The 13,376-nt window shown below is 45.1% G+C and overlaps 1 protein-coding gene across 13 annotated transcripts in view; it reads left to right on the forward strand.

Moving 5' to 3' along the window:
- Window positions 1-13,376, forward strand: part of DTNA (dystrobrevin alpha) — a 366,042-nt gene that overhangs the window by 322,719 nt on the left and 29,947 nt on the right. For all 13 annotated transcript variants that reach the window (XM_082258701.1, XM_082258699.1, XM_082258694.1 and 10 more), the window contains 2 exons: window positions 1,830-1,943; window positions 6,762-6,858. In XM_082258701.1, coding sequence (XP_082114827.1) covers window positions 1,830-1,943; window positions 6,762-6,858 — 211 coding nt within the window. The remainder of the gene's footprint in view (window positions 1-1,829; window positions 1,944-6,761; window positions 6,859-13,376) is intronic.

Here is a 13,376-nt window from a genome sequence, read left to right on the forward strand (position 1 = left end):
ACAGTTCTCAGGACTTGTAATTATACCCTCCACAAAACAGATACAAAAATTATGTGGCAGCACGGAATAAGGCCCATCTTAATGCTGCCTTATATAGGTCTACAGCTGGTGGCAGGAGGTTAAAGTAGCAGTTCAACCAAAAATCGAGCTAACTCTAAATCCTAGTAGCAGAGTTTGATTTTGGCTGAACTTCTTACAATCTGAATTGAGAGATATGGATGTTTCTACTAGTCCACCCCCCCCCCCCATCTGAAGGTAGTATTTGTCTGGCTTCGTTGTTTTCTGAGTCACTAATCCAGAACACACAAGCTAATGTAGTCAGAGCAAAGTAATAACTCTTCAGTTGTGTACCTTTTTAAGTGAGTGAGTCAGAAAGTACTGAAAACAATAAATCTGCATGATAGCCAGGTAACTGGCAGCCTCCCTATTTCTCTCAGTGCAGATTTACTATTTATATATAACCTATATACAGTCATCTACCACTTTATTAGGTACATCAGTTCATTTGCTTGGTAACATAAATTGCTAATCAGCCAATCACATGGCAGCAACTCAATGCATTTAGGCATCTAGATGTGGTGAGGACGACTTGCTGAAGTTCAATCCGAGCATCAGAATGGGAAAGAAGGGGGATTTAAGTGACTTTACACGTGGCAAGGTTGTTGGTGCCAGACAGGCTGGTCTGAGTATTTTAAAAAAATGGCTGATCTACTGGGATTTTCACGCACAGCCATCTCTAGGGTTTACAGAGAATGGTCCGAAAAAGAGAAAATGTGGAGTGATCGGCAGTTGTGTGGAGGAAAATGTCTTGATGTCAGTGGAGAATAAGCAGACTGATTTGAGATGATAGGCAACAGTAACTCAAATAACCACTCAGTACAACCACGGTATGCAGAATACCATCTCTGAGAGCACAGCACATCGAACCTTGAAGCAGATGGGCTTCAGCAGCAGAAAACCACATCGGTTGCCACTCCTGTCAGATAAGAACAGGAAACTGAGGCTACAATTCACTCAGGCTCACCAAAATTAGACAATAGAAGATTGGAAAAACATTGCCTGGTCTGATGAGTCTCAATTTCAGCTGCGACATTCAGATGGTAGGGTCAGAATTCGGCATAAACAACATGAAAGCATGGATCCATCCGGCCTTCCATCAATGGTTTAGGCTGGTTGTGTGATGGTGTGTAGGATATTTTCTTCGCACACTTTGGGCCCGTTAGTACCAATTAAGCATTGTTTAAACACCACGACCTACCTGAGTATTATTGCTGACCATATCCATCCTTTTATGACTACAGTGTACCCATCTTCTAATGGCTACTTCCAGCAGGATAATGCACCATGTCACAAAGCTCAAATCATCTCACCACTGGTTTCTTGAACATAACAATGAGTTCACTGTACCCCAATGGCCTCCACAGTCACCAGATCTCAATCCAATAGAGTACCTTTGGGATGTGGTGGAATGGGAGATTCGCCTCATGGATGTGCAGCCAACAAATCTGCAGCAACTGCATGATGCTATTATGTCAGTATGGACCAAAATCTCTGAGGAATGTTTCCAACACCTTGTTGAATCTATGCCATAAAAAATTAAGGCCGTTCTGAAGGTACCAAACGGGTACCAGCAAGGTGTACCTAATAAAGTGTCCGGTGAGTGTGTGTATATATGTATAATATATATATATATGTATATATATATATATATATACACACACACACACGTACATACATACATACATACATGCATGCATACATGTTCCTTTTGAAAAAATGAGTTTTGTACTTTTACCTGATTGCTCCTTGTTTCTTTTCTCTGCCTAAAGAGAAATATTGCAGGAAATACAGAGATTGCGAATTGAACATGAACAGGCCTCTCAGCCCACACCAGAAAAAGCCCAGCAGAATCCCACTCTGTTAGCGGAGCTCCGACTGCTCAGGTGATGATCGGATAGCACAAATTATGCCAGTAGATTCAGATATTAGCATTACAATTCTTTGTGAATTTATTGTAAAGAGAAACTTCAGTCAAAAGTGCTTTTTCTTAGTGTTTTAACCTCTGGTGGGTTTTTATTGCTGTTCATTTCCAATACTTAGGGGTCTAAAACATTTGCAGGCTGCACACATTTTCCCTGTATTTTCTGTAATAGATTTCTGTAATTTATATGATTGTCAGCTCCATCTAGTGGCCAAAATACAGAATCATTTTCTAACAATGAAAAAATATGCTGCAGATTGGCCACTAGATAGAGTTGTTGATCATAGGAATTATTCTATTATAGAAAATACAGAGAAAATTTGTGCAATTTGCATGAATGTTTGTGACATTTTTTCAATAATGTTTTATAAATAGACCCCAGTGTGTGACTAGGACAGAATGAGAGGAAATTTCTCTAGAAAAGACACAGACCGCAATAAAAAAGGAAAATAATGAGCCGTTTTGGAGGTCATGTTTTAATTATACACAATTCTTCCTGTACAGTATATAATCATCCTGAATTATTTCAATGAGAGTACAACTCCAGCTCAAACTTTTTTGTTTTTGATTTTTTTTTTTTTTTTGTGGTTTCTGTTGCCGTTGATCAAATAGCCCTTTGTTTTGTTTTTTTGTGGTCTGTGGTCCCCAAAACATGAATTTAAGTAAAATCTCTCTAGCAGGGCACTGATAAAACGTTTTCTACAGTAGATTTGGAAAGGATGGAAAACTCTATCAGCTTCTTATTGTTCATGTTTCCACTGGGAGATCTCCTCGTCTCCTTTTTGCTCAAGCTAAAATAAAAAACAAAAAAAAAAAAAACACAAGAACATATTTTGGCTAGAGATAGGCTTTAAGACCCCAAATATTTTCATCACCTACATATGAGGATGAACCTTAAGTGTTATAATAACTTGACAGCCAATAAAAAAATTGGTAATTGTGTCCTAAATACTGCCATAAACTATTAAACATTAATGAAATACAGCTGTATAAAGTGCATGTGTAATACCATTCGTGCCTCTGTTGACTCCAGTCTTTACTGATCGTGCAGGGCTAGAGTTCCAGATGCACAATGTATCTGGCGCAGAGGGTATTACTATAGCAAAAAACAATTAAATATAATGTCAATGAATGATCAAGTCCATAAATGATAGTCCATCAATAGGTAATAAACGTTCAATATGTAAATGGCGGCAGCTATCCTCACAGTCTAGCAGGCTCTGTATCTAGAAAAAGAAGGGGAGGGCAAAAAGGAAGCACCACCTAAGTGTAGTATAACAATGATTTTTTTACACACAAGGATTAAAAAAACTCACAAGATGCAGGAGTAAGTAAGCTCATAAAAAGGTGGTACATAAGGGGAGCCGTTCTGATCTGTCCCTTTTATTTATCCAGGTGAACCACAGGGCTGTATGATGCTGATTCAGATTCTTCAGTTGTCTCGTGGCCGCCAGGAAGCAAATAGCTTGTACCACAAAAGGAAATTACATCACCGGAAGCGGAAACAATCGGGCAGGCTGGACAAACAAATTCAGGCTACGCGCTCGGAGCAGCAGCTCCTTCTACAGACCTAACAGGGCATGGTACCAGTACTAATATTTATAGCAAAGTCCATATATCACAGCAAAAACCATGACGGGAGCTATTAACTGACCACATAACAAAACGGAATAATATCATGTTGGAAACTGTGGATGATAACAAATATATACACATTCCCTAGGATAAATCTATTGTTTAAAAAATCCTAAACGGCTTTCATATAAAAATAATAATAATAATAAAAGGATAATTAAAAAAAAAATGGAAACAATTAGAAAACATTATGATATAATGATAACAGATTCACTCTCTATCTTTTATGTGTACTAAAGGAAGGGAAATGGGGAGGGGGGAATAGGGAAAGAAAGGGGGGGGGGGACAAAGGTGGGTTGGTCTGCGTTATAATAGAGTATGGGTTTCTGTCTCCTCATTTAAACCTCCGGGCACAAGAGTGCCCATTCCCAATGAATATATCCAGAAAGTTTCCTGTCTTCATTGGACACTCATGTGCCCGGAGGTTTAAATGAGGAGATAGAAACTCATATTCTATTATAACGCAGACCCACCCACCTTTGCCCCCCCCCTTTTCTTTCCCTACCCCCCCCCCCCATTTTCCTTCCTCTAGTACACATAAAAGATAGAGAGTGAATCTGTTGTCATTATTACTTATTATTATCATTATTATATACCATGCTATATAATATTTTTATATTTATATACACATTTTATATTGAATTTTAATATAATTTTTTCTAATTGTTTAAAAAAAAAATTAATTATCCTTTTATTATTATTATTATTATTATATGAAAGCCGTTTAGGATTTTATTCACAAATATTTATCCAAGGAAATGTGTATATATCTGTTATCATCCATGGTTTCTCACATATTCTTCCCATGTTATGTGGTCAGTTAATGGCTCCCGCCATGCTCTTGCCGTGATATATGGACTTTGCTATAAATATTAGTACTGGTACCATGCCCTGGTAGGCCTGTAGAAGGAGCTGCTGTTCTGAGCGCGTAGCATGAACTTGTTTGCCCAGCCTGCCCGACTGTTTCCGCTTCCGGTGACGTCATTTCCTTTTGCGGTCCAAGCTGTTGGCTTCCTGGTGGCTCTTTTATTGGAAGAGGTAGAATGTAGACATGTCCAATTTTTTTTAGGCCCGAAATATAATTTCTGACTAATTTTGGTGATTCAGATGTATCTGAATCTCCGAATGAAATAGTAACAAATTTAGTTGAAATTAGTTAAAATTTGTTTCGTTTATTCGTTTTCTAACTAATTCTATATTTTTAGAACGATTTGGATCAGTTGAAAAACGATCGACCGATTTTGAATTTGAAGAAAAGCTGGTTGTTAAGCAGTGGGCCAGGAAGCCAGCCACCATGTCCTTAATAACCGATAACTCATCAGCTGTCAGCGGGCTTTCCCACAGACAGCTGAAATGTAAGCAAAACAATGCCGGCAATAGAAAATTAAAAAAAAAAAAAAAGGAGTGGGGGTCCACCTCAAAATCCATACCAGACCCTTATCTGAGCTTGCAGCCAGGCAGGCCAGGAAAGGGGGGGGCGAGCAAGCACCCCCACCTCCTAAACTATACCAGGCCACATGCCCTCAACATTTCAGGAGTGCTTTGCAGCAGGGGAGGCGCTCCCCCCCCCCCACACCCCAAAGCACTTTGTCCCCATGTTGTTGGGGGCAATGCCTCTTCCCCACAACTCTGGGCTGTGGTTGAGGGGGTCTGCGGGTGGGGGATTATCGAAATCTGGAAGACCCCCACATCCCGCCCCTTCCATGTGAATGAGTATGGAGTACATAGTACCCAGTACACAAGTTTTTGACTATTTATCTTTTTAAATAAAAAACAATGTTCCCCAATGTAGATCCATCGTCAATCAAGCCGCCACTGCCGGACCCGAAAAGAGAAAAAAAAACCTCTGGCCTCGTTGATCGCTCCCCACCACCTGCCTGCTCCTCTGTCTGGCAGACCCCCAAAACAACAGCCCATGGTTGTGGGGAAGAGGCCCTTGTCCCCATCATGGGTTCCAGGGTGCTTTGGGGTGGGGGGGCAGAGCTCCCCCTGTCCCAAAACATCCCCCCTGTTGAGGGCATGTGGCCTAGTATGGTTCAGGAGGGGGGAGGGTGCTCACTCCACCCCCCCCCCCCCTGCTCTCTCCCTGGCCTGCTGGGCTGTGTGCTCAGATAAGGGTCTGGTATGGATTTTGGAGTTGGGGCCAACACCATTTTTTTATTACTTTTATATCATTTTGGCTTTTTTTTTTCCTTTTTTTTTTCTATTGCTGGCATTGTTTTGTTTACATTTCAGCTCTCCGCTCTCAGCTCAACCCTGCTTTGCAGGTTGCTTTGGGGCTTGCCCCCCCCCCCCCCCCACTCCAAAGCATCTTGTCCCATTGTTGATGGGGACAAGGTCCTCTTCCCCACAACCCTGGGCTGTGGTTGTGGGGGTCTTCAGGTGGGGGGGGCTTATCAGAAACTGGAAGCCTCCTTTAACAAGGGAATCCAGAGAGCTCCACCCCCCCCCCCATGATAATGAGTATGGGGTAAAAAAAAAGTGTAAAAAGAGAATTAAGACAGTACACATCCTCAATCTTCCTGCCCGCCACCACCACCGGACCCGAAAAGAAAATAAAGGAATTGCAAAATGCTCATGTACTGTCTTATTAACTTTTTACACTTTTTGGTGAATGAGTCTGAGTCTGACCTGCCGGGCTGCTTGATCTGATAAGTGTCTGGTATGAATTTTGGGGGTGGGGCCCACACGTTTTTTTTGTTTTTTAATTTTGAGTCTCCCCTTTAGATCCCTACTAGACCTGAGGGGCCTGGTATGGATGGGGGGGGGGGGCACGCTGTTATTTTCTATTGCCGGAATGGTTTTGCTTACATTTCATGTGTCAGTGTGGAAGTCTGCTGACAGCTGATGATTCATAGGTTAAGGCTCTGGCCCACTGTTTAACAACCAGCTAATTTTCACACAGAATTCGATTCGGTCGATAATTTTTAGACCGCTGTGAATTCGAATCGTACTGAAAATATGGAATTTGTTAGAAAATTTAATAAACAAAACTAAATTTGACTAAACTAATTCTGAAACGAATCAACGAAATTAGTAACCGAATAAATCCATCCAAAACTAAACACATTTTTCTATTTTGCACATGTCTGTTAGAATATTGTGACATAGGGAAACACATTTTTATCTTATTTTTGTCCTTTAGACAGCGCAAAGATGAACTCGAGCAGAGGATGTCTGCCTTGCAGGAGAGCAGAAGGGAGCTGATGGTACAGCTTGAAAGCCTGATGAAACTTCTGAAGGTGAGATGTGTGACAGTGTTTGTTAGCAGCATCGGAACTTTGTCAGAGGTTATATATACAATTCCTGAAACTGAGAACTTGATTGTGACCACTTCATCTGTCACCTGCATCAGGATAGTATTTTTATTATGTTTTACTAGTAAACGTACTAATTGGTAAGGAGGCAATGACTATTTGATTATTTAGAGCCGAACTCCAGGTTTGATTTAATTTTAGATAGTTTACTTGGACCATGGCGGTCCAAACTAACTATTAACTTCACTAATACATGTGCCCACTGGGAGTGCTGAAAAAAACGGTTTGTAGCTTCTGCTACATACAGTGTATACAGCTGTGTTCCCGCCAGTGGTACAGTGATTCCCATCCCAGTCCTGGTACAAAGAGGGGTCTGGCTGAATTCTGCTCAGCCATTCACAGGAAGATTTGTATTTTTGTTGCAAGGCTTCCTCTGATTGGCTGAAGTGAAGTTTTTCAATCCCCTGCCACTCCACCTCAGCCATTCATAAGAAGCCTTGTATCAATATTATGTATGTATTTATATTCCATAGAGTTTACAATATACATCACTCCCAGGTGTATCTATTAGTGAAGGAAATAGTTTTGTTTGGACTAGCTTGGTTCAAACCAGCTATTTGAAGTTCTCAGGTCCCTCTTCGGCTATCCTGGCCCCTCCCGCCTGTTGAGTGCCCCCACAGCAAGCAGCATGCTCTGGAGGCACCCGAGCCAAAGCTCTGTGTGTGACCATTCAGACACTGAGCCGCAGCCCAGCTCACTGAATTTGGTGCCGGTCTGCCGTCTCATCCAAACGAGCAGCCAAGATACTCCTACAACATTGCTGGATCGAGATGGTCTCAGATAAGAATTAGGGGGGCTGAGGTGGGCTGCTGCACACAGAAGATTTTTTTTTTATCTTAATGCATAGAATTTATTAAGATAAAAAACCTTCTGACTTTACAACCAATTTAAGGCTGGGGGAATATATACTCCATAGATTGGATGGAATTCTAGGGGACAGTTTCTGTTCCCATAAATAACCATATATAAAGTTTTCCATTATGGGATAAGTTTTAACAAATGATTTCTATTGGGCTACGGGTAGGTATCATAGCTATGAAAATTTTTTAAAAAAGTTTCTTGCAAGAATATTCTAGTACAGTGTGGCCAATATTTTTCTCTTTCGTTCATCAACTGACACAGCGCTCCATAAATCATAACTACTGAGTTATATTGCCTCCTCTAGGAGTAGAACTAAGCAGAACAAAGAATACTTGGCTACGCCCATGGGCCATCCTTAGCTGGTATATAACCCCCCTCTCTGCTCTAGGTATTCAGTTTTAATTTGTCTAGTTAGGAGTAAAGACCTAGGCTCACTGCTGGGATCTCTTGGTCCTAGCAATTTTTTTTTCTCCTTCCTTGCATCTTTTTTGCTTTTTCTCTTGAAAGATCTACAATCAATTGCCAGGCTGGGCAATGGGCTGGATAATGTAGATCCAGTGGTCCCCCAGTCCGGCCAGTAAGCACGTACAGACCGCAGCTACACGCTAGGTCGGCAATGACATAGCCTCACGGACAGAGGCTGGCCCGCAAGTTAAGTCTAGCAGGGTGGCATACAACTAGGCACTGATTCACAGCGGTCCTTTGGCCGACAGCTTACTTCGGTGGTGAGGAGTTTTGTCTTGCATGCAAACTTGTAAACCGACCTCGGTGCACTGTTTCATTAGGGCAGCTATGTAGCAAATGAGGTTTAATGTTGATAAATGTAAAATTATGCACTTGGCGGCTAAGAATATGCATGCATCATACATACTAGGGGGAATATAACTGGGGGAAATCTACATTTTGCCCATGTATAAATCATTAGTAAGACCTCATCTGGAATATGCAGTTCAATTTTGGGCACCAGTTCTTAAAAGGGATATCAGGGAACTCAAGAGAGTGCAGAGAAGGGCAAACAAACTGATAAGAGGCATGGAGAGGCTCAGCTATGAGGAAATATTAGAGGAACTGAATTGATTCTCTATTGAGAAGAGGAGATTAGTGGGGGGGGGGGGATATGATCAACATGTATAAATACATAAGGGGTCCATATGGTGAACTTGGTGTTGAGTTATTGACTTTAAGGTCATCATAGAGGACAAGGGGGCACTCTTTATGTATAGAGGAAAAGAGATTTCTCTGTCGCTCATTGACAGACGCAGTCCTCTTGATTAATATCAATTGGGTTATACTGCCCTCTACAGGAGTAGGACACTAGGCAGAAGAAAAACGTTGTTGCCCCACCTTAGGGGCAGTCCCAGAGGGTATATCCTTTTTCTCTGCTACAGGATGTTAGTTTTTTTCTGTCTAGTCAGGAGTAAGGACCTAAGTTCCTTGCTGGGATCTTCGGTCCTGGCAAGATTTTTTTAGATAAATCCTTTTTTAGTTATCTTTTTTTCTCCAGTTGTTCCTGTGAGATCTTCTAGTAATTATGCCGGATCTGGGCGACGGGCTGGATGTTTAGGTCCAGTGGTCACCCCAGCCGGCCTACAAACGCGTGCAGGCTCCAGCTCCGTGCTGGGTCGGCCACGACACATTCAAGCAATTATGCTGGAGCTGGGCGACGGGCTGGATGTTGAGATCCAGTGGTCACCCCAGCCGGCCTACAAACGCATGCAGATTCCAGCTCCGCGCTGGGTCGGCCGCGACACATTCAAGCAATTATGCTGGAGCTGGGCGACTGGATGTTGAGATCCAGTGGTCACCCCAGCTGGCTTGCGAACGCGTGCAGGCCCTAGCTCCGCGCTGGGTCAGCCGCGACATAGTCCCACTGGTCGGGGACTGGCCCTGCGAGTTAAACGTCTCGCCAGGACGCCTACGACCAATCTGAATCGGAAGTCGCGGCGTCTGTGTTGGCCGACAGCCCCCCACCACGGTGGAGAGGGGTTCTGTCAGGAGTTTGTGCCCGCTGGTTCCCCCTCTCCCTCTGTCGGGTGGACGCGGGCCTCTCCGTGGGATGATCGGACCCTCATAATGCTCAGCCAGGGGTCCCAGGTTCCCCTCTATCCGGTAAACAGACTCCTATCTTCCCCACTGATTAAGGGTTGGTAAGTAAGACCTGTCCTGTAAAGATTTCAGGAGGCTTGGTTGAAGAGCTTACTATCCTGTAAAGTCACGACAAAGGTGTAAAGGATGGAGTATGGGGTCGCATTACTAGCGGTCATACAGTTGTCAGACACTTACCGTTCAATCGCTAAGGGTGTCAGGGCGCACGGAACAACATCCTGTGGAGGTTTGTTAGGGATGGCGCCGCAGGCCTTCTCACTAAGAGAGTATGCAGATTGTCAGATACCTACCGGTGGTTCAGTCGGTTGGAGTGATCGGTCGGCTGCAGCATGGAACCCAGGACTAAAATGGTCAGGCATGGGGCCGCGAGCGTTACCAGTGTAGCTCGGTCGGCTGCAGACATGCGGAGCGCCATTCGATCGTGGGCCACGCGGTGCCGCCATTTTGGCGTAGCCCAGATGTCCCCGCTATGGCGGCGGCCATCATGGATCCACCCAGTCACGTGGAGCAGCGGTGGGAGTGCCGGAAGGGGCGGGGCCGCTTTCTTTACCCGGGGTAAATCAATCCAAAAGACTTCCAGTCCTGGAAAGACAGCGCTGAGAGCAGTCCGGTAGGAACTTCTGTGCATCAGGTGGTAAGCCTTGGGGGTATCTCTTCTCTCGCTGAGGGGGCTCCAAAGCAAGTGGTCACTGAGGGGCGCTATTGCGCTGAGGGATTACCTTAAAGAGAAAAAGTTTTTTCTTTAATTGCAAATTTTTGCATTTGTTTGCTGACAGGTGCCTGGCTTTGCCATGGACCCTGCAACACATGTATCCCCACCTGATCCCCTCGAGGTGACCACGGGACCCTCCAACTCTCCACTCACTATAGATGCATTATCAGCGGTCCTGGAGTCTTTTGTATCCCGGGTGGAGGTGGCCTGTCAGGGACGGGGGGCGAAGAAACGACCCCCGCCTACCCCTATTTCATCTGACATATCAGATACAGATTCTGAGCCTGTCGCTGCGGCTGCAGGTCCCTCTTCGGGGGCTTGTGTTTCGGGTACCGTCTCCTCAGATAGTGAGGAGGACGTTTCTGCTTCCGCCATAGCACAAGACGAGGCGTTGGTGGATGCACTAATCGTGTCTGTCCGAGAAACCTTAAGACTTGAGGTTACACCGGCAGAGGTAGCTGATGCTGAAATTCCTTTTGGTACTCTCAAACCTACCAAGATGGCGAAGGTGTTCCCCTTGCCCAAATGTTTTGGTAATATAATTAAAGAGGAATGGGGTCGTCCGAAACGAACCCCTGGTATTTCCAAACGGATTACTAGGCGCTATCCGTTTGAGGAATCCCTCCTTAAAAAATGGACGGTACCACCATTGGTGGATTCACCGATTTCCAGACTAAATAAAGCTACTGTTATCCCGTTGGAGGACGCTCTGTCCTTTAGGGATCCGGTGGATCGTAAGGTGGAAGCGCTATCCCGCTCCATTTTTTTCCCTGATAGGGTCAGCCTTTAGGCCAGTGATTGCCATTGGTCTGGTTTCACAAACATTGACAGAATGGACCAAGTTGTTACGCCGTGACCTAGAGGGGAGAAGTATCCCCCCGGCAGTATCAGACTTTCTGGAACAGATGATACAAGGGCTACAGTTTGTCTGACGCCGCTCTGGACGCCACTCCATTGTTGGGGCGTGTATCAATTTCAGCAGTGGTCCTCAGGTGTGTGTTGTGGTTAAAGTGCTGGTCGGCGGATCAAGGTTCCAAAAAAGCTTTGACCAATCTCCCCTTTCAAGGGAATCGCCTGTTTGGGGCCACCTTGGATTAGATTATCAAGGATCTCACTGGGGGCAAGAGCACTTTTTTGCCACAGAATACTAAGGGATAAGTCAAAGCCCTCCAAAGCCCCTCCAGGGGGTTTCAAGGGGCGCTGGTCGGGTAAACAAACCCTTCCAGAACTGAAGATAAGACCACTAAAGCCTGAAGGTGCGCCCCCACCCATATCTGGGGTGGGGGGACGTCTTCACCGGTTTCTGGATCCATGGCTTTCCAGAATCCCGGACAAATGGGTTCGCGAAGTCATACGGTCGGGATACAAGATCGAGTTTCGATCACTTCCACCGGTGCAATTCTTCCCTTCCAATATTCGACTATCCCCGGGTCGCTTAAAAGCTTTGCGGGGGGCAGTAATGGATTTGATGCAACAAGGAGTGGTGGTCCACGTTCCTTGGACAGAACGTTTTCAGGGGTTCTATTCTAACCTATTCACAATACCCAGAAAAGAGGGCAAGGTGCGTCCAATTCTGGACTTAAGAGCACTTAATCATTTTGTCAGGGTACAAAAATTCAAGATGGAGTCTATTCGCACAGTAGCGGCCTCCCTGCATCAGGGTGATTTTCTGGCGTCCATAGACATCAAGGATGCCTATCTTCACATTCCCATTTACGCAGGACCTCAGCATTTCCTGCGTTTTTCCGTAGGCGAGAACCATTATCAGTTTGCGGCGTTACCCTTTGGTCTTGCCTCGGCTCCCCGAGTCTTCACAAAAGTGTTGGCCCCACTTTTGGCGCTGTTGCGACAGCGGGGCATATCGATTCTAGGGTACCTAGACGATCTTCTTCTCCGTGCGGAGTCTCCGCAGGGTCTGTTGCTAAACTTGGAGATCACCATGATCTCTTTGCAAGAGTTCGGGTGGCTGGTGAACCTGCAGAAGTCATCTCTGGTTCCCACCAGGAGGCTGGAATATCTGGGTCTAATTTTAGACACATCCCTGGCAAAAGTGTTTCTCCCTGCGGAGAAACTCCAGAAGATTCAGTCAACGATTCAGTTGTTACTGTCCGTCAACTGGCCTTCCCTTCGGACTTGCATGAGGGTCCTGGGTCTGATGGTGGCTTCTTTCGAGGCAGTACCATTTGCCCAGTCCCATACCCGAATCCTTCAAAAGGAGATTCTTCTCAAATGGAACCGGAATCCCGATTCCCTGGACAATCGGATCCGACTGAGTGAGCGGACCAGGGAGTCTCTGGTCTGGTGGCTTTGGTCTCCGATGCTCAGCCAGGGGAAGTCATTCCTTCCGATATACTGGACGATTGTCACCACGGATGCTAGTCTATCCGGGTGGGGAGGAATTCTCGGCAAATTATCTGCTCAGCGGCTTTGGTCCCTGGAAGAGTCCAGGTTACCGATAAATGTATTGGAACTGAGAGCGATCAGACTTTGTCTGATTCCCTGGACCGAGCAGCTCCGGGGCAGCCCGGTGCGGATCCAGTCGGACAATGCCACAGCAGTGGCTTACGTCAATCACCAGGGGGGCACCAAGAGTGTCCTGGCGGCCATAGAAGTGGGCAGCATTCTTCGTTGGGCGGAACGATTTGTTCCAGCTCTCTCCGCGGTATTCATTCCGGGGGTGGAGAATTGGCAGGCAGATTATCTCAGCCGTCAGATTCTGGATCAAGGGGAATGGTCTCTTCATCCAGAGGTATTCCACCAACTG

Source organism: Pelophylax lessonae, assembly GCF_965119305.1.
Source record: "Pelophylax lessonae genome assembly, chromosome: 5".
Taxonomy (NCBI): Eukaryota; Metazoa; Chordata; class Amphibia; order Anura; family Ranidae; genus Pelophylax; species Pelophylax lessonae.